The sequence below is a fragment of the Desmodus rotundus genome, chromosome 11 (genome assembly GCF_022682495.2).
Source record: "Desmodus rotundus isolate HL8 chromosome 11, HLdesRot8A.1, whole genome shotgun sequence".
Lineage (NCBI taxonomy): Eukaryota > Metazoa > Chordata > Mammalia > Chiroptera > Phyllostomidae > Desmodus > Desmodus rotundus.
In genome coordinates, this window is record NC_071397.1 from 21,427,022 (window position 1) to 21,449,219 (window position 22,198).

The window sequence follows — 22,198 nt, forward strand, 5'->3', positions numbered from 1 at the left end:
CATTTGTCCCAGCATCCTAACAGTGGAGTGTCACTTCCAATCTGAAAGGCTGAGAGAATTTGAAGAGAATGTCGGCTAAATGGGATTAGGTTACGTTCTCAAAACCACCGCTGTCACACTCCCTGCTTGCACTCACCCCATTCCTTCTACTCCCAATGCTGTTCCGTTTCAACTCCTCCTCTAGCTGTTAAAGTCTTACTCTTCCTTTAAGGTCAGGTTTTAATGTCTCCCAGGCTGCGAAAGCTTCCCTCTTCTGCACTCCCACATTCCTTGGTTTATACCAGGATACCAATCATCATTTTCCTTATAAAACAGTTTTATCTCTGAGGGGAAGCAGAGGTTGCTACCACAAAATAGGCCTTTTTTAGATATTGATTATTTTAAGCTGGTTATTTTCAAGAAATGACTCAGGAAAATCGTTGACCTTCCCCTAACTGCCGCAAAGAATTTATTTGGAGAACCTGCTTGAGGAAAGAAGCTATTTTCACAGATAACTGTATTTTACCACGCACTAAGTATAATACAGAGGAACCAGGACGATCCTTTAATCTAACTCCTCTCTGTGTCCCATTGATAAAGATGGCCCGACAAACACTTATTTACCAAACGTGTGCTTTTCCACCTCCACGCAAACTCTGCCTTCCTGCCCTTTGAAGTCTCAAACCACAGCCCTCCCCTTTCTTCTCAGTCCAGACGGCGTATACGCCTTAACTGCCCATCTGTCCTTGGTCTCCTCATCTTGGGGAACTGCTGCATGTATGTACACGTGTAACATATTTGGTCACTTTCTCCTGTTCATCTGGGTCATGTTAATTTGATTATTGGTCCAGCCAGAATTTCAAAAGAATTTCAGCCCCCCCGCCCCCACTTCCATGATGTACCTAATAAGCCCCTAAAAAGGACAGGGCCCTGTCTCAAGTTCTCATTCAAAATGCCTCATGTTTTGCACAGCACCTTTTAGACAGTAGACATTCATAGAAGGTCTGTTCAATAAATAACAGATTCGTCATCTGTGACCTTAGCCATGCCCTATTCTGTGGGCCCTTGAGTGCCCACTCAGTGACTGACACACAGAGGCGATATGGCCATTTCTGCATGCCAAACCTTCTAAGTATTTCCCCTTATCCACCTAAATTAGTTTGGTAAATGACTGACAGGAAGGTGTTCAGATAAATCAAATTTCAAGACTTAATAATGGACCCGAAAACAAAATATTTTCCATAAAGACAGCTATATAGCTTAATGAAATGAATGCGGAATCCAGAAATAGACCCACACATTTAGGATGACAGGTTTTTGACAAAAGAACAAAGGCAATTCATTAGACAAAGGACAGTCCTTCCAACAAACGGTGCTAGAAAACTGAGCATCTGTCTACATGTGAAGGGATTCGTATGAACCTTTTCCTCAAACAGGACCACAGACCTAATGTAAGAGCTAGAACAACACAATTGTCAGATGAAAACATATAGTAAATCTTTGTGACCTTGGGTTAGGCAAATATTTCCCGTGTGTGACAGCAAAAGCGTAAGTGATGAAAGAAAACCCAATAATAAATGGGCATATAATCCAACTTAAAAATAGGGAAAAATACAAAAAGGAATTTCATGAAAGAAGATATACAAATGGCCAATAAGCACATAAAAAGACGCTCAAAATCACTTCGTCACTAGAGAAACACAAAGCAAAACCAGGAGACAGCATTCCACACCTAGCAGGAGAGCCCAAATAAAAAAGACAGACAATAACAAGTATCAGCAAGGATTTAGAGAAGCTGGAACCCTCACACACTGCTAGTGGAAATGCAATGTGGCTCGACCACTTTGGAAAAGTTTGGCAGTTTTATGAAAATGTTAAATTCGACTCACCGTATGACCCAGCAATTCTACTACCTGATAAATATCCCAAAGAAATGAAAGCATGTGTTCATACAAAACTTGCATGTTTATGTTTTGGTATTATTTTGAATAATACCAAAACCATGGAAACAATTCAAATGCCAATCGACTAGTAAGTGAATAAAGAAAATGTGATATGTCCATAGAATAAAATATTTGACAATAAAAAGGAATGAAGATACATGCTTCCACATGGATGAACCTCTAAAACATTATGCCGAGTGGGAGAAGCCAGACAAAAAGAACACATATTGTATAATTCTATTTATGTGCAATATCCAGAAAAGGCAAATCTATGGGGATACAAAGTAAATCAGCAGTTGCCTAGGGTTGCAGAGGTGTGGGGAGGGGGAGATAAGGGAGACAGGGCAAATGGGGGGAAGGTTTCCTTTGGAGGTGATAGAGATATTCTAAATCAGAGCACGATTCTGTAAATTAACTAAAGATTGTTCAATTATCCACCTAGGCAAGTGAATTTTACAGTGTTCAAGTCATATCTCAATAAAGCTGTTCTTAAAACTATTTTAATCGCACTCCCTTTGGAAGAGTGGCAGCAGTGTTTACATACGGAAAATGTTCAAACTCATTGCAATTCAACCAGAATTATTAGTAGTGTTCAAACGTAAGACAGCATGTTAGACTGTTCTAACACGGGTCAGTACGCACAACTGAAATACACTTAAAAGGCTGTGTGATTTTCATTTATTAAAAAATGGTTCCATGTTTTCATGCCTCTGGTTCTATTTTGCTCATTTATTTTTGTTCATCAGGAAACATGGAACAGACTTGACAGCAACCGGATGGGAAAGGGGAGGGATAACGGTGGAAAGAAGCAGAAGGGACTAGTCAAAGGACATGCATGAATGACCCATGGACACAGACAACAGTGTGGGGATTGACTGTGGGAGCAGGGAAAGGGCTGGGCAGAGGAGGGCAAAGGGAGAAAAATTCGGCCAACGCTAATAAAGTAACAACAAAAAATTTTAAAAAATAGTTCCAAAGAGAATCAATTGATACTTAATTTAAAAGAACCAATCATAACTCTAATAAAGCTGGAAAAGCTGGCCATACAAGATAAAACCTTTAATATAGACCAAAATGGAGGTCTATTAAGAAGATAAAAAGCAAATGGAGTTGTCGTATTTAAAGGATTCCCAAGTGATGCAGTCAGGAAACAGACCAATGTGATTGAAGAAATATCTCCTCAGCTTTACATCAAAATTACTGAACTCTTATCTGAAGTGGCATTTGCAATGGGTATGCCTTTCATGACCACAGAGGAATATCACAGAAATAAAATTTTGTCTCATTAGTAAAGCAATATACTAAACTGAGTTTTTCAAATATGTTGTTAAATAAATCAAAGAGGGAAGCTCATTCAGAAAAGCAGCTATGTTATAAAATTATATTCATAGAACCATAACCGATCTTATGTATAGGAAAAGAAAGTCACCTTTATAAAAATGGATTCAGGGAAATAAAAAAGGCCATTCTTCACCACTAAAGTAAATTTGTGCAAAAGTTTATCCTAAATACATACAAAACCTCCCCCAAGACAAAGGTAAGCAGACTTCCACTGTAAAGAACCAAGAGCAAAGATTTCCAGGCTTTAGGGTTCATACAGGGTGACAATTGATAAATGGATGAGAGTGGGTGAGTTTGATACAGTTTTATTTATGGACAGTGAATTCTGAATTTCATATAACTTTCATGTGTCCCAACATATTATTATTCTTTTGATTTGTTTTCAATTCTTTAAAGTTTAGAAAAAAAAACCTTAGTTTATGGGCTGTAAGTACCAAAAGAGAGGCTGTGGCAAAATTTGGCCCTCAGGCCATAGAGAGTTCCAGATCCCCCACCCCCACCCCAGCACCTAAGAGTTCTTGGTTGAAATGCAAATACCCTTAGGAACAGCAGCACAGGAGTCTAACCATTCCCTCTCACCTGGGAAGGAAGAGACGCATCCCACTGCTTTTCCTCGCTAAACAGCAAAGTGAGAGTGGAAAAGACTCAGTTTTTATAAAATAACACCATCTTGGTTATTCTTCTGATAATAACAGCAATACTTTGTAGAAAAATTGGAAAATAGTTCAAACTGAAAGAGTTATCTTACAATGCAGGGAAAATAAAACCACTGCAAAGAGAAGTAAGCAGGTTAAACAGCTCAACACATACAAAGGTAGGGAGGTGAAAGGTAGGTAGATAATAAAAACAAAGTTGAGATCCTACTATCGATAACTGTCCCCAAGGTCTTGCTGCCTGGTGACAAGAATCATTTTCTGCCTTCAACATAATAATTATACTGTATAATATACTGTATAGTGTATAATACAGTACTTATTATACATGTACTGTATAATAAGCCTTTATTCCCTAGAAGCAAAACTGATATCACAGTAACCAACACTTATGCCTCTGAGAATGGTCTTACACACTAACAAAAGATAATAACTATTAATAAAAATAAAAACTTCCAAGGCAAGAACTGAAAGAGAGCATGATAGAAAAAAAAAATGTATGGCCCTGGATGGGTGGCTCAGTTGGCTGGGGTGTCACCCTGTACACCACAATGTTGTGGGTTTGATTCCCGGTCAGGGCACACGCCTAGGTCGTGGGCTAGACAGATCCCCAGTTGGGGCACGTCCAGGAGGCAACCAACCGTATGTGTTGTGTTTCTTTTTCTCTCTCCCTTTGTCTTTCTCTCTCTCTCTCTCTATCCCTCTCTCACTGAAATCAATAAGCATATCCTCAGGTGAGGAGTAAATAAATAAATAAATAAATGAAATTATATGGTATAAAAATCATATCACATGAAAATGAAATAAAGTAAATGGGAGCATTTGAGTGACAAGAAAAGTTTTTTGTGTTTTTTTTTAAGGGGGACAAAATAGTTCTTTCGGATAGTTAAGAGCTGCTATCTCTGTCATATCATTCTGGAGGGCTGCCCCAAGATAAGTGGGTGGGAGTTACAGTAAGCAAATTCTAGATCATGAATTGTAACTTTATTAAGTTGTCCATAAATAAGAAAAGCCAATGACCCATAAGAAAGGCTGTGAGAAAACATTCTGCAATGACAATAAAATTAACTAGATCCTGTCCGGATCTGTAATTCAAATTAACACATAATTAATTAAATTTGCTTAAAAGCAGTCACTTTAAAACTCTCCTGCAGGATTTCCCAAAGGGACGTTAATAGATATTCTTTGATAAAAGGAATGCATGACCAAGTGAATTTGTGGAACACTGGATTAAACAGGGTTCTTTACCACAGAAGTCCTCACTTAGGCTTTGACATGCTAATGTGTGTCATAAATCTCTGCAACCAGAGACTGCTGCTTTCCAAATTTCTTTGGCAATTGAAACTGTTTACCCCCGCCCCCAGGGCATCTCATAATACTGGTGTCCTTGGGAACCTGATCTGAACTTGATTGCTTACTGCTCCTCCACCCCCCCAAAAAGGAAGTAAAATTACAGTGTCTACAAATATGGCTCCTTAAGTTTAAGTAAAATAAAAGTTAGATGTTAAAACATTTGGGCATAGACCTGGCCAGCATGGATGGCTCAGTTGGTTGGGCATCGTCCGCAAACCAAAAGGTCACCAGCTCAATTCCCAGTCAGGGCACGTGGCTGGGTTGCGGGCTCTGTGCTCTGGCCTTGATCAGGGCACTTGCAGAAGGCAACCAATCAATGTTTCTCTCCTACTCTTTCTCCCTCCCTGCCCCTCTCTCTAAAATGAAATCAAAATTTAAAAAATAAAACATTTGAGAATAATGACAAACTGTGAGATTTTTTAAAAAGGATAACATTAAAACTCATTAACTTGTAAAATACATCTATAGGAAACATTTCTACTTTTATGCCTTGTAAAGACACCTATGCTATGTACTGTACATAAATCTAAGAAATGGAACTTTTACATAATTCTGCAAAGAATTCAGGCAGTAGTACTGTTTCCTGGGGACCTTAAAGTATCTGGATGTTTTGGATTTTGTTTTAAAAAAATCCTGGAAGGCTGCTCTTGTAGAAAACGTAAATGCCGGATTTTCTGCTCAGGCAGGAGATGGAAATGCTACGCTGTGGTTGTGGCTCCACTGAGCTAGTGTTCCGCGAATTGTTTGATCGAGGCTAAAGTCACCCAGTGATGTGACAGCTCACTAATAATCCAAAGAGCCGACTAGCAAATGCTCACAGCATCTCACCTCAAACTGCCATACCCAAGGGAGGAAAAATACAGGTATTTGCCTGGGTCTGAGCCAGGCTCCGAAAATCACGTCCCTTGGTTAGAGTTCACCGTCTCACTGGCACCCATTACTGTAATATGATAAAACCACAATAGCTCTGCAGTATGGGCAAGCTCCCCTTTTCATTGTATAGGCAATGTTTAGACTCAAACTCACAAAAATGCAAACATTGGGACCGCAACTGTCACTGCTATGGCAGGTGGGAGGGCAAACCTGAATATTTTTGACGATCTTAAATGTGTACAGATATAAAGAGGGCATTATTCTGAGCACTGTTTTACAGATGAGAAAACAAAGACCTACAAAGGTTCAAGGTCACATCTCTACTAAACAGTCCTGGGGAAATGTGAGTCCAAGCTACTCAGACCACAGCCTGGGCTGTTCAGCACCACACTGTACCACCTTTCCTGGATTCCAAAGTACAGTGAGGGAGATCTGTAAAAAGTAGGAACAGCTTGGAAAATCTAGCCCCCAGGGCCAATCCCAGGCATGACTAGCTTACTTGCACACTGCCCTTCTTATCCACAACTGACTCTTCTTGAATCTGAACCAACAGAGATTTATTTTCCAGCAGGATGGTTAGAGTGCTCTATCATCTATGGGCTTCAGGGACTTAGGTTCCCATCGGAGTTTCCCATCAAGCTGTCCTTCTGGCCCTACATGAGACCAGCTGCCATGGGAATCCAAAATGGAACATGAACATGCTGGAAAAGCGTGTCTTAGGAGCACACACATATTCCCTTGGCCCCTGGTGGAAGAAAAGGGGGTGACTCTAAAGAATGGACAGAGAAATGGAGTGAAGTTTGGAAAAAGCCTACTTAGGGATGGGCAGGGGGACCATTCTTTCTTCTCTAGGGTATTATGGCTCCTTGATCTTAGGACTTAACATCTGTAAATAGGGTATGCATTAACTAAGACTAATGCACTAGTCTGAAAGTAAGTCCAACATTATAACATATTTCAACCATATAGGGAAATACATGCCTCTAAAAATGACTTACAGAAGCCCCCATTTGTATCTCAAGGACTCTGTACATACGTAGTAGCAAAAAGTGACTTTATAACAAATGTTATGGACTTCTTAAATTTTATTTGAAAAACGGTACTATATTTCCATGAGCTTAAAAAAATCACAAACAAGAATTCTTGAACAATTTTGGTAAGAAATTCTTTAAGCAAACATCAATGCTGGAACGTGTTAGCAATGTAAACCAACAGTACAGAGCAATCAGGTGTTCATTTCAGCATTTTTAGGAGTATGCAACAGTTTTCCCAGCTTCAACACCTTTGAAGTCACCCCCCTTCTCTTTTCCACAACACAGAAATTTCTTCTCTATTATGTTAAGATCAAATGCTTCTGTGATATGGGTAACAGTTTCCAAACTCCCAGCAAGTCCAACATGACCCATCACTGCCCTTGGCATTCCAACCACTTTCATTATCAGATTCTCTCCCTGCAGAGCATGGCTCTCTCATCCCTCTCCGAGCACTGATTCCCACATCCTTTACTGCTGGTCTTCCTCTGTCAGCCAGCCCCCTTTAAAACTAATCTCTGAATTTTCCCTCAGATCTGCAGTACAGAAAACTTGACCAGGGTCTGGAAACAGAGTTTTCTGTTTGCTTCTATGGAAAGAAGTACTTTAGAAAGTATCTTCAAAGAAACCTAATCACATCCTCATAACGGAGTTCAGGGCACGCTATCTCAAAATATGGCACCTTGACATAGTAAATATTTTAAGCTGAAGGAATCTGGGAAAGAACAGATGCTGAAAGGCCTCTGTGTCTCCACCCTAAACCCCTCTGGAAGCAAGTCCGTGGGCCCTGTTGTAAGAAGCGTCCTCCCAGTACCTGGAGGGGAGGAGCGCCCTTATCTCTGAAGGTGGAGAGACTCTGAAAAGCACCCAAACGGGCCTTGCTGAGTTTCTCCCAGTTCACCACCCTTGTCTCATGCCCTTTCGTCCTTCACATTTTCCATCGCTTTCACTCATAATCAAACCTAGTGTAAAAACACGACGGTTTAACCATTTCTTCTGACCTTCATTTCCTTATGAAGGCTCCCACATCACATGAAACTTTTACTAAGTGTAGTTTATGTTTTTCTCCTGTTAATCTGTCTGTTGTAATAAAGCCCAGCCAAGATCCCAGAAGGGCAGAAGAAAAACATTTTTTTCATCCCCCTACATGCACTAAGACTACATGGAATCTACTAATTTTAATACATTATTAGAGAATTTTCAAGTCAGAAGAATCTAGCTAAAGCCAATATTCTTCTCCATTCAGAACTGATGAAAATATAGTAGACAACCAGAGCAAAGTTAATTAGTAAACTTAGATAAATAAATTAATCTCATCTATGAATATGAGCAAACCTTTTACTCTCTAGCCACAAATGGAAAAGCAAGAAACAGTGGAAAGGGGTCAACAGAAGGGATCCTCAGTCTGGCCCTGCCAATCATGATCTGTTTGACTTGGGCCCTCAGTCTCAACCCATTATGAAATAGGTCTTTTCAGCTTTAAAAGAAGGAAGATGCCATAAATTTATTTTTCCTCCAGATTAACATTTTTGTGACTCCTACCAAAGCAACCCTTCCATTTCCCCCATCATCGTGGTTTTAGTTCTATATCATAAACTAGGGGGGAAGTTTCATTTGGTTTCACATTCATTCATTAAACAACAAATCTCTTAGTACGATCTGAGGGAAGGAGCAGCATATTATACATCATGTTAGGTGCCGGGGATGTACCGCTTCCCAAGTCAGACGCAGCCCCATTCCCCAGTTTAAAGTCTAGTATCAAATAACAAACCAGTGCTCTGCTTTAATCAACCTACTACAGAATGAAGACATTTCTGATGTGAAGGCCTATACACATGATTCAAAACATGAGCACCACTGATCAGAAAGCAATGTTTTTCCTCTTTGAAAATGCCTTGGTCAGTACCCTTTCTCCAGTTAAAACGGTGACCTTCAGGAATGCTGCTTGACTTCTTTATTCACTTTGATCTGCGTTTCTAAGTTCTGGTACAACATACTGAGTAGAGAAGAACGTAAATAAAAATGTATGACCATATAATGACGATGAGACAAAACAGCAAAGGCTTAAAGTATGCAGAATAATGCTGAGGGAAAGTACTTTCCCTCAGCATTATTCTACATACTACAGTAAAGTGGCATACTGCTTTTCTTTCCCCCTACTTCTGTGTCTTCATTTCTTTTTTTTCCTTTTTAACATTTTTTTTCATCGAATTGAGAGACAGAGAGCAAGAGCGAGAGCAAGAGTGAGAGCGAGAGAGAGAGAGAGAGAGAGAGAGAGAGAGAGAGAAACATCAATTTGTTCCACTTACTCAGGCATTCATTGGTTGATTTTTGTATGTGCCCTGATTGGGGATCGAACCCACAACCTTGGCATATTAGGTCAACATTCTAACCAATCGAGCTACCAGGCCAGGATCTTTATTTCTCTTTGATCATTCCTTAACTCTGTGTCTTTCTTTTATAGCAAGATATGGTGGTGATAGGACACAGTTTTTCTGCAGAACCAGAGAATCGATGACTAAATCTTAGCCCTGCCACATTCTAGCTGCATCATGGTGGGCAGACGAACTCTGCCCCCAGGCTCTATGTCCTCCCTGGCAAAAGGAGAACTAAATCGGATCCCATTGGTCATGTATCAAGGTCAGGGTCTAGCACACAGTGAGCATTCAACAGGTGGCAGTGATGAGGAAGGAAGCAATAAAGATAAAAATGAGTAAGGAAATCAAAAGGAAGAGAAGTTATTACTGACCATAAGATGGAACTCAAGTTATCTGGTGAAATTACTGTGTAAAATCTTGGTGGTTTCGGTTTGAAAAGGTAGTTCTGACTATTTTGTGTTGGTATTCTATCAACAAATAATAAAATCACTTGTAATTGTTTAAATGATTCTCATAGGAAAAAAAAATTTGTCTACTTGCCACATAATAACCTCAAGTGCAAAATATATTTTGCTATTAATTCACCTTCCATTCTATGTAAATAAACCCCTGTTCTGTGTTCTTCAAAAAATCTTAATGTCATAAAGTCTGTAAAAAGGCTACAAAACTGTTCCTGACTGAAGCAGGTTAAAGAGACGCGACAACTAAATGCAATCCTGACCCCAAACGGGACTCTGCCCTAAGGATGTTTGCAGATATATTTTTTTATATGAGCTTAGAACCTGGAATTATCCATCAATCTTCTCTTTGGATCAAATAAACCCAAAACTGCACTCTTTCTTATATGACTGCCGTATCAACAAATGGAAAACACCTATCATGTTTCTCCTTAATCCTCTCTTCTCAAAGCCAACCTCCCCCTTTTCCATCATTCCTCACCTGAGAGATTGCTTCCAGACCCTCATCCTCATGGCTGCCCCCTTCTGGACACTGTCACTTACAGAGCACTGCCAAAGACTAACCACAGGATTCTGGGTGTGGAGGGACAGCACGAAAGAGCTGTGGGCTCTCGGCTTTGCTAAGACAGCCTGAGCCTGTGTTCAGGTGCCCCGCTGCTGCAGGTCTGAGATCTGCAGACCCCCCAGGTCTCATCGCATGAATTACTGCGACTCCAGACCTCCCGTGTGCTGCAGATACAGCTCAGTGGGCCTCTCAGATTCATCCAAGTATCTGCTACAAAGTAAAGGGAAAAATTAAGAGAGTCCCCTGGAGTAAGTCAGTAGTCACCTCTCCATAGGTTCTCATTTAACAAACATGTAGCTATTATTATGTGAAGACCTCTCAGAGAATTCACATTTAGTTCCTTAACGCCTATCTTTGAATGAAATTCAAGGTTCTTTCTAAAATGTCAGTTATTTATGTCACTCTTGCCCACAGAAACTTCCAACAATACCCAAGGCTAAACCAATCACATCTATTTCTTACCTGGCTTCGCCATTTCCTACCGCATCTGATCTTCTTCCAGCAAACCACATCCAACCAGGGTGTAGACTCAAACCCATTGTCCAACCAGGACATTGGACTCACTGCCCGCCCACCCACTCCTGTCTCACCCCCTCCTCCACACCTTGCTTAAGTCATTTTCCCAGGCCTGGCACAGTCCCTGACTCCTCAGAGCCATTCATTCTGGCCCGTTATCCTATGCTAACCTGCATTAACTATTTAGTGGTTTTACACATACGTATTTTTAGTATCTCCAACCAAACAGCAAGCTGCATGAAAACAGAGTACTTCCCAAACTGTATTTCACATACAGCCCTGGTTATACCAGAAGTTCAATACAGTCCTACTGAAGGTAAGCACGGTGCTAGCCTGAGTTAGTTTGGGGGGTTTTTTTTTAAGAGAAATTTATCACCAAGAAATTATTATTCTTCATGATGAGAAGACATTCAGAATTTTTCAATCCCAAGCTACTATTTGTCTACAGAGTAACTTCACACTCTTCTATGTATCTCATACTATCTTAGAATTATCTAGATTACAAAATGAACTATTTTTTCACATTTATAAAAACAGATTTCAAGATTTGCTTCTAAATTCTAAACTTTGGGTCTTTAATCAGACATTTCCCCTAAAAAGGTTTTAACCCTTCCCTACTATATGCACTGTTATCTCTTATACCATAAGAGAAATAACTTAAATGTCAACCGCATTTGTAAAGAAATCAGACCAATGTCCACGTGTCAAGCTCAGCTTCCCCCTTTCAGCTTTAATCATACAACTTGAAATTTACCCTCAAGAATTTGGTGTAGTAAAGAGCAAAAGATCTAGAGGCAGGCAGACTGGGATGTAATTTTCACTTCTTCCTCAGACAGTTGTCCAATACATAAAAAAACTGTGCAATCCATCTTAGCCTACTTTCCACACAAATCCTGAGAATTACTAGCTGAATGACCTTGGGAAATTATGGAACCTCTCTGTGCATTAGATTCATCGTCTGTAACACAGGGCTAATAACACCAGCCAGGACCCACTCATGAAGATTGTTGTAAGCAACCCAAAGCACTAACTGGAAAGAACGGAAGCACCCCTAGGTTCATTGCAGCGTTATTTACAATCACCAAGGTGCGGAAGATGCCCAAGTGTCCACCAGCAGAAAAGCAGATAAAACAGCTATGGGACATTCACACAATGGAATACTCAGCCATAACAAAGAAGAAAATTTTAGCCTTTGAGACAGCATGGATGGACCTGGAGAACATTACGCTAAGTGAAGTAAGCTAGTCAGAGAAAGACAAATACCCTATGATTTCACTTACATGTGTAATTTAATGAACAAACTGATCTAACAAGCTAAATAGAGGCAGGCTCATAGAGAGCAGGATGACAGGTAAGTGAGGGGGAGGTTAGGGGGTGGGGGGATTGAGCAAAAAGGAAAAAGGACTCACGGACATGGACAATAGTGTGGTGATTGCAGGGGGAAGGAGAGAATAAGGAGGTTAAATGATAATGGAAAAATACAATAAAAAGATTGTTAAAAGATTGTTGTGAGAATTAAGTACCTTAAGACATAAAAGCAACAGATGCTGGCACACGGTTACCTGTTAAATAATATCAGCAGCTACTATTATAAATATTGGTATTGATACTGTAAAGTGCCTGGTGTACTGTAGGGGCACAACAAAATATAGTTGCTTTTATTTTCTAAACCATATTAGAATGTTTGTTGGTTACACCAAATGGAACTGATGGTTAATTATAGTATTTATCCATTTCCCTGTATCAGGGGCTCTACACACGTGGCCCTGGTTCAGCAACACCAGCATTTTGTTAGAAACACAATTTCCTGCAACTTGTTAGAAATGGAAATTTTCAGGGTGGAGCCCCAGATCTAATGAATCAGAAGCTTTTGGGGTGCGGCCTGGCAACCTCTTGTTAACAAGCCCTCCCAGTGAATCTGATGCAGCTCAAGTTTCAGAACCACTAATGCAAGTCTAGTCGTAAAAAAATGTATCTTATCTGCAGATTTTAAGAACGAAAACACTGCATTATACTTTCTGAAGAGGGATTTTCGTTAGCCCTTTATAAAGTCAATGCTTCCAGAGTTCTATTTCACCTGTGCCCACAGATGTAAATTTCTCAATAAGCCACAATGGCCAAGAACATAGAGCAAACAGAGCTTTTTATCTATTCCCAAAAGTTATCACCACACTCTCAGCTTGGGGATTTACATTTCCTTCCAGCCACCAAGTCAGGAAATAATGGTGTGGCTGATTCAGTGGAGCCACGAAGTCGTTGACTTTATAATGTGGGCAAAGGGTATTTGTGCTGTGAGTGAATTAAGCTTTCAGAAGACTTGATGAACACACAAAAAATCTGACAGTCAGTTGGGTGTCTCCCATGTGGTAACCACGCAAGTTACTAACAAGCAGGGAGTGGTTCAATATTGGTACCCAGGGCCTCTTTCTCCCCAAATGAAGGTATCAATGAAATAAATTCCAATTTAGACCAATACCCTATTATACAGTGTGAAGGAATACCCGTATGGTATAGCTAGCCAGCGCTGAAGAATATGCTTCCACTATCTATTGCCAGCTAGATGGGTCCAACACAAGGAAATCACATTACATGGACTTCTTCAAACTCCCATCTCCTAAAAATCATTTATCTCCTTAAATTATTCCTTTTGAATATAGCCTCTAGATCATGACTCGAGTTCTAATTCTGGGTCCAAGGAAACAATTAAGAAGGAATCTTCTTTCTGATCTTTAAAGTGTTTCAGGAAATAAAGGGTTTCCTTCTTTCTTTTTTCTTCTGAGAACAAGGCAAAAGCCCAATCACAGGTACTTAAATCTTAGGTGCCAACTCTTACATCACCATCTTATCAATTTCTAGACAGCAAGACAGAATTCATGTGACCGGTAATAACAAACACTAAGTAGTTACATAAGACCCTCTAGTTTATACAGTGCATTAGGTAGAATGGCTTTGAAATAATAAAAGAATGTCATCAACTTTGAAGTTTAGAAATTTCTCTGTGTAAAATTTAGCAAACTGAGGTCACAGGTATTTTTAAAAACAATCAGCTCATGTTTTAGTACAAGAATTAACATTACGCTAAAGAATAATACATAAATGTTACTGACACCAATGGTTTACCTAGCAATCGCAACCTGCAAGGCTACAACTGGTCTACCCAGTGTGCGCAGAGACTTGTAGAGGCAGCAGACTTGAATGTGTTAACTGAACTCTCTTCTTAAAAGTACTCTGAGGAATGATGAATCAAAAGGAAGACATTCTTGCCAGAACAACCAGTTTGAGGTCAGGCTTAGTCATACAACTGAAATACCAGAACACTAAAATTTAAATACATTTGGGAAAAGGCCAGAGACATCTGCTCACCAACAAATATAAGTTTTAATTAGGCAATCTGTTCACCTTAAACAAATGTAATTTTAGCTCTGATAAGTCTTAAGGAAGGCTACACTAATTTTTTTCTGGAGAAAAAGCTATATTAAAAAACCCTCACCAATATATTTTAAGGAACCAATGTTTACACATATGGACATAACAGTAACTTAAGCAATCATTTAAAACTCCACAATATTTACTTTTCTCTGTCATATAATCCTTTAAAATTGACCATGCCAGACTCATTCCCTAGGCACTGGGTATGTGCTGTTTTACAGCTGTATAAATCGTAACTTCCTAAATCACGCGGATTAATTAGCACGTACTTGAAACTATGCGGTAGAGAAAAGCAAACACAATCTCATAGCCAAGGGGAACCTGCTGGCAGACAGGCGACATCTTACAGTGCACAGAGAAATCAAACACTGCACAGCCCCTCACCCCAACCCGTACTCTTGCTTCACGACCACTAGGGCAGCTCTACCAGTGAGCGTCTCTACCAGTGAGCATCTGTGAGCGAGCTTCCCCTTCTGTTAAATAAGGGAAGCAAACAGGAGGATTTGGAAGATGCCCCCCCCCACCGCCAAGTATGAAGCTAAGTAACATTACAACTGAGGACCAAAAGCTGCCAACCTTTCAGAACCTTCAGAATCGTCAGGGGCTCACTGACTCCCTTTCTGTGAGGAGAGTGTGTGGGAAAAGAGGAGTAAGCAAAATAGGTTTGGGGCGCCAAGATCAATCTATAAATGAGTAGGGAGGGAGATGCAGGGAGAGAGGGGAACTCAAGTAATTCTTCAGTATCTCAGGAGGACTCTAGGCAAGGGGGCAACAGGCTAGTCTACCTCCTCAATAGACTCTGAACCCCAAACCTCAGCTTTTCCTAAAATCAATAAACTAAAGAGAGCACTGAGGTAAGAAAAGGGATTTGGATAACGGAAGGAGAAGGGTGCCAAGGGCAACTTAAGCCCACTTTACTACTTTGTCTGAAGCCACCCAGGTCCATCCACTCTATCACAGCTCTCAACTTACTAATTATAATATACAAAGTACCATGCTTTATGCTTAGATAGATTATGTCATTTAAATCCTCACAGTAACCTAGCATTACCACGGATATTACAGATGAAAGACAAAGAGGATTAATGTCACACAAATAATAAAATGCAAAGCTACAACTTCCTGTCTGCCTGACTCTCGTTGCTTCCCATCTTTGGCTTACATGTCACAGACTGATAACCCTGTGGGAGACATTCTTCTCTGAAAGACAGTGTGGTCCAAGTTATCAGAATATACCAGTTATGAAATAAAAAAGAAAAATGCAGTGAAGAAACATCTGTTCTGGGATGAACCTCTCAGTCACCTCACTGCCCAAATAAGCAGAACTACCAGGTTGTCCTCCTTGGAGCCTTAACTAGGATGAAGGGGAAAAAAAGGGAACAATTAAATGATACTAAATTAAAATAGATAAAATAAATAAGTTATTTAGAAAGGGGAAATTTTTAAATATTATTTCAGCTCTGGCTGGTGTAGCTCAGTGGATTGAGCGTGGGCTGCGAGCCAAAGCATCACCGATTAGATTCCTAGTCAGGGCCCATGCCTGGGTTGCAGGCCACGTCCCCAGTCGGGCACATAGGAGGCAACCACACAACAATGTTTCTCTCCCTCTCTCTCTCCCTCCCTTCCCCTCTCTCTAAAAATAAATAAATAAAATCTTAAAAATAAATAATTATTTCAAAAGATGGAGAACACAACCCTAGCGTGAGTCAGCACTCCCAGGCAGCTGAGCCAAGGGCAGAGTCCCCAGGCCCTGGCCCCTTAGGACAGCCCCCTCCAGGGCTGTGAGGGAAGTGCCCTTGGTGCACAAGGCAGCCATTTATCCCCCCTTCCCCCGCCTCCACTCCTCCCTCATCTCCTCTCTCTTCTCTCCTTGAAGCTCCCTTTTCCTCCCTCCTTCCCCCATGCTTTAAGGACAACTTGTGACTACAGTTAAAACTAACAAAACAGAGAATACAAATAGAATTATTCAAATTTCATCCAAATGATTTCATTCCCACTTTATTCTCTCCTTACCCATCAATTATTCCTTCATTTTATTGACTCATTTTTTATGGTCACCCTTTCCCTTAACGTTCATATGTCAAGATCCCATTTTATTGAAAAGGTCAAATAACATACTTTTCATTAACTGGAAAGGAATATGGTAAGGCAAGAGGGATAAGAAGCCTGCTTCTCTCCTTTCCCGGTTTCTCCATGAATATGTTCAATACTTCACAAGAAGAATATGAAAAAATCAAAAAAGAATGAGTATTTCTTTCTAATATTGACTTTTCATCTAAAATTCATATATGTATTTTATACTTCCCACTGATTGGACTATAACCAAATGGTCACTTACAACAGCAGTGTCCAACAGGCCTGTTAGTGAGACAAACTGAGGTTGACTACCTTTTACCATCATTTGGGTGGGACCCAGAAACGAGTGCATGAAGCCTGGACCTACTCTGCTTAACTAGTAAACTTTGGTGCCAAAAAATGTTGGGGATAGTTAATTATTTTTCTTTACTTGAGGCTAATGCTATACCTTCTAGACATAAAAGAATGAAAGATTTAAAACTATGTTCTCACATATTTGAGTTTTATGCCATTAATTGCAGTGTATAAGTCTTAAGATTATAAGAAAAGGCTACTTTGAGCTGATTTTAGAGCAAAACAAGAATGTAAGCAGCTAACAGTGGGAGTTAGCCCAAGACTACATTGTTCAACTTCCCTGCTCCCTAAAGTGGCTCTTCATTTAATAAGAGTTCATTTTAAATTCTGGCCTACAACACACTTCAAGCAGCAAATAAACTGATTTGACTATAACCCTACTCAGTTGGACTGGCATCTATCAACTGGCTATTGTGCCTACAATATTTTCCCAATTCTTCCTCTGTTGCAGCAGGATTAGGACTTAAATCTCTGAGATTTGTTATTTTATTTAAAAAAAAAAACAGGTCACAGACACACACAGACTGAAAGCAAAGGGATGAAAAAAGATATTTCATGAAAATGGAAATGAGGAGAAAAAAGGTTGGGGTAGCAATATTTATACCACACAAAACAGATGTTAAAACAAAAGCTAAAAGATGAGACAAGGAAGGACCCAGAAATTCCACTTCTGGGCACTTATCTGAAGGAGATGAAACACGAATTTGGAAAGATTTAGGCACCCCATGCCTGCTGCAGCGTTACTCACAATAGCCATGATATGGAAGCAACCTAGGTGCCCATCAATAAACAAACGGATAAAGAAGGGCGTATTTCTGGGTGTGTGCATACAAGTGCAAAGCGGGTGTGTGGGAATATTACTCAGCCGTGAAAAAGAATGAAACCTAGCCACTCACAACAACATGGACTGACCTAGAGGGTATTATGCTAAGTGAAATGAGTCAGAGAAAGACAAATACTGCATCATTTCACTTATATGTGAAATCTAAAACACCAAACAAATGAACAAACAAAACAAACAGACTTCTAGATACAGAAAAACTGATAGTTGCCAGAGGGTTGGGCAGGGGGAGGATGCGCAAAAAGGTGAAGGAGATTAAGAGGGACAAATTTATAAACAAATCACAAGGATGTAAGGCACAGCATAGGGAAAATAGTCAATAACATCCATAATTCTGTATGGTGACAGACAATTACTAAACCTTTCACTGTGATAACTTTGTAAGTTATACAAATGTTAAATCACTATGTTATACACTTGACACTAGTATAATATTGTATCTCAACTCTAATTTAAAAGAGCTTTACATTCCAGAATAAAAATTGAAACAAACAAAAAAGAGGTCACACATGCCAGGTAAATGAGGATTTGAACCCTCGCATAACTACTAGAGTAAATCACCTTGGAGGGTTGTGGGAACGATTAAATGACTGAATGTGCCACACAGTAAGAACACTCTCACCACTACTGCAACGGGCCCTAGGAGGGAGTAACACAGCCTTTGTCCACAAACAGCTCAACTAGTGTTGTGACGCTTTTAGCAGAGGCAGTCTCCTTACACTCAGTCACACAGTTTAGGAACTACTCGTAAGATTGCTTTAGCCCAACACGCCTGGCACATAGTAGGCCCCTAATAACTAACTGTATAATGCCAGTGTTGCGGTTCCCAAGGAAGCCATCCTCATCTGCACTTCTTTTTCTCTCCAGCGTCCACTGCCAGCAGCTGTGACTTGATTACCAACCTGGAACCATAACAATTACACTCCAGAAGACATGGGGCGACCCTCTGTAACCCCCCCTCCAGATATCCAGCCACTACAAGGGCACCTCTTCATCAAAAACTGTGCTTCCCTTGGATGTGCCTCCAAAATGGGAAAGTTCTGTGGGAACCTTTGGCTCCAAACATCCACATCCCGATGCTCCCAGCAGCCCCTCCCCGTCCCACGTAAGATGAGAAAGGAGCTCTGAAGAGAGTAGGTAAACTGCTGGTAGTCTTCAGTAGTATTCACAGTGCGCTTCCTCACAAAAGCTGAGGATCTTAACCTTTTATCTCTTGCCAACACACCCGAGGGTTTAGCTCCCAGCAGTAACAGAAGCTCCCCACAGGAGTGATTCCTGATTAGGGAGTGCATGGCATGGCCTCCTGGAAGGACACGTCAGAATTCGGGAAAAGGATTTTGTCAATGGGTGGTGAGAGGGAGGGAGCTGAAATACCTCTCAGGAAATTCTGGTATGTCCCCTACAATGAGAATCAGTTATAGAAGGTTATTTACTTTATTGGTACCACTATGCTACATGATACTTTAACTAGGACTTGAATAGCTTAACAATATAACCACATTCTAAATACTGTTTCTATACAATAAACCTCTTCCCAGTCCCAAAGAACAGACTTAAGACATTACCTATTTCCAATAAAAAAGGAAATATCCCTTTTACTGTCCATAAAAAAGGAAAAAAGTAACTAATAGTTGGTTGTGAAGTCCCATGGGTTCTTTAGCTGAGATTCAGAGAAAGGCGTCAGTGGGATCCAATAACCCCATGAAATTGTACATAAATTCTGTGCACATGCATATTTTTCTGGAAAGCTTATATCATATGACCCAAGGTAGACAAATAAATACTATTTTAAGAACCACAGCTATTGACTGCTTCACAGACAATGTATACATAAGTAGCAATATCCGGGTCATACGAAGCATGAGATGTAAAATGCATCTATAATTCCATCCCCACAATCCACCTTTATTCTCATCTAACCCTCTGCTGTGCACATAAATCTGATGCCAGAATTTGGTTTGAATCTTGAAAAAAAAAATCTCACTGAGAATTGCAGTTTTTCCATACTCTAACATATAACTATGTACATATTTCTTTAGTAGCTGAGATTTTTTAGAGTCCAATAATAGGTTTTACTAATGTCACAGAAAGCACTGTAATCACTGGGTACTTATAGTCCCTCCTCCGTCATTACCCACAGGCCACAAACCAAATAATTGGAGATAGCTAACATGCACATGAAATGCTCTAAAATGTAAACTTGCAAGTCAATTTGAAAAGCTGTGCTTCCGAGCTGTACGCTCAATTACTGCTGCACAATAAAGTACGCAAAACAAGTCCAACCTGCGAAATCGACACTGACCTTCATGAGATGCTGATTTATCCACTTTGTAAACGTTTTCTTTTGAACTTTGTCCCGTTCATCTGGAAGGGAAAAAGGATATAAAACAAGGTTGGTAAACTCTATTAATAGACTGTAACTGTGATTATGCATGTAAACAAAAATAAGGTATTCAAAAATACTGCTTCGTGCACTTGAATTTCCTCGTTGCATTCTGGCGACGTCAGGCTACCTGTAAGAAGGGCTGAAGAGCTATCAGACCGGTCTCTTCCCACTGCTGTCCTTGCCAACATTACCGCATCAAACAGATGTCCTCCGTGCCTTCCGTAGCACAATCCCCCATCACCACCACCAGCAACCAAAGATGCCGAATCTACACTTGACAGCTCCAGCTGAGTCCTTGCACTGCGTCGCCCAAAGCACATTACCACATATTACGTCCCACTGGGTCTTCAAATTCGTACCAGAGAGGTAGGCAGTTTCATTCCCATTTTACAGAATGGAAAACCAAGACTCATCAGAAGTTAAAAAAATTGTCCACAATTATTCAGCAAGTTCTTTAAAGTTGAGGTAAAAGTCAGGGCTTATATTCTGGTCCTTTGATTTGAAGTGAACTCTGGTTTAATTACTAACCAGGCTGCTTCTCTCCTACACTTCTAATTTTGAATTGTCTGGTTTTAAAAAAAATACCCCAACTAGATCTTTACTGGAGAGTGATACTCCCTGTAGTTACTACAGACACGAAGCAAGGAAGGCTTCTTATGATTGAAGAAGAAAGAGTATTGGAATGTTCTGGTTCATTCAGATATTATTTCAAAAGAGAATCATAATCTTCCAACACTTAGAGCTAACATTTCGAGCTACACTACCCTCTCTCTCCCTGCTTCAGAGAGGCAATTCCCTGCCTTCTTGTTTCCTCCCTCCCCCCCCCTCCCTGTCCAGGCTGGCACTGCTCTCTCTTTTTCGCTAGTCGTCTTCTTTCCTCTCTAAGAGTTCTCCGTTCTTTCCCTGGGTGAGGCATGTTTTGCTCTTTTCATCTCTCTTCTCTCTCCGTTATCCCTGAACCTTCTTAAACTATTTTAATGGAACTAAAGTTTCTTTGACAATGCTTGTCCTACTGATTCATGCACTTTACAATAATTTAAATAGAAACAAAAATATAAAAATAAATCAGCTGGGAAATATTATCTGTGAGACAAAGATTACTAATATTAATACAAAAAAGGGAAATAAATAAAGAGATGAACTTAATATATGCAGACAGGTAATCCACTGAAAAAAATAATCCCCACTAGTACTAAACCTCACTACAAAATAATAGTAATACAAAATAACACAAATGAAGCTTTTTAACCTATCAAATTGCCAAGATTTTATGGAAAAATATTGATGTTGACAAGGACACAGGGGAAAGACACACATATATACGTATATCACTAGTGGAAATGTAATTTGGTTTAAATCTTTTAGAACTACATTATTCAGTATCGTAGCCACTAGTCACATATGGCCATTTAAATTTATACCAAAATTAATTAAAACAAAATAAATTAACAATTTATTTCCCAGGTCTCACTACTCACACTGCAAGTGTTCACTAGTCACATGCAGCTAATGGCTGAAATATTGGACAGTAGTTCCCATTGTCACAAAACGTTCCCATCGTCACAGAAGTGTCTACTGGACTTCACTGCTCTAGAACGACTTGCCGATAAATATCCAAAGCCTCAAAAATACATACACGTTCCCAGAAAGTCTACTTCTAAAGTGTGGCTGTATACATAATGTACCTGTAAGAACGTAAATCCTAGTGTTTACAATAGCACACTAAAAGCTCTGCAAAAATACGTGTCCGATGATTTTTAAAAATTGTTGAACTTTAGTGACAGGGTCCAATGGTTTGTTCGGATTCAGTTCTTTGCCGAGCTCCTCAGCGACGGCACACGACTTAGAACTCGATGCACTTCAATGTCAACATGAAAGGACAGGAAAAAGGGTCAGATAACCTGCTTTGTATTTCATAGCACTTTCTCCAAAGTACCTCTCTGAGACCCCATTTCCTGCCACCATCACGGAGACACAGACAAACAAACAAACAAACAAACAAAAACTACCTAAATGTAGCCT

At 40.0% G+C, this 22,198-nt stretch overlaps 1 protein-coding gene across 11 annotated transcripts in view; it reads right to left on the reverse strand.

The window, feature by feature from the left end:
• The window catches only part of DST (dystonin), a 422,554-nt gene that overhangs the window by 225,964 nt on the left and 174,392 nt on the right, over positions 1 to 22,198 (reverse strand). For all 11 annotated transcript variants that reach the window (XM_053913661.2, XM_053913670.2, XM_053913655.2 and 8 more), the window contains one exon: positions 20,093 to 20,154. In XM_053913661.2, coding sequence (XP_053769636.1) covers positions 20,093 to 20,154 — 62 coding nt within the window. The remainder of the gene's footprint in view (positions 1 to 20,092; positions 20,155 to 22,198) is intronic.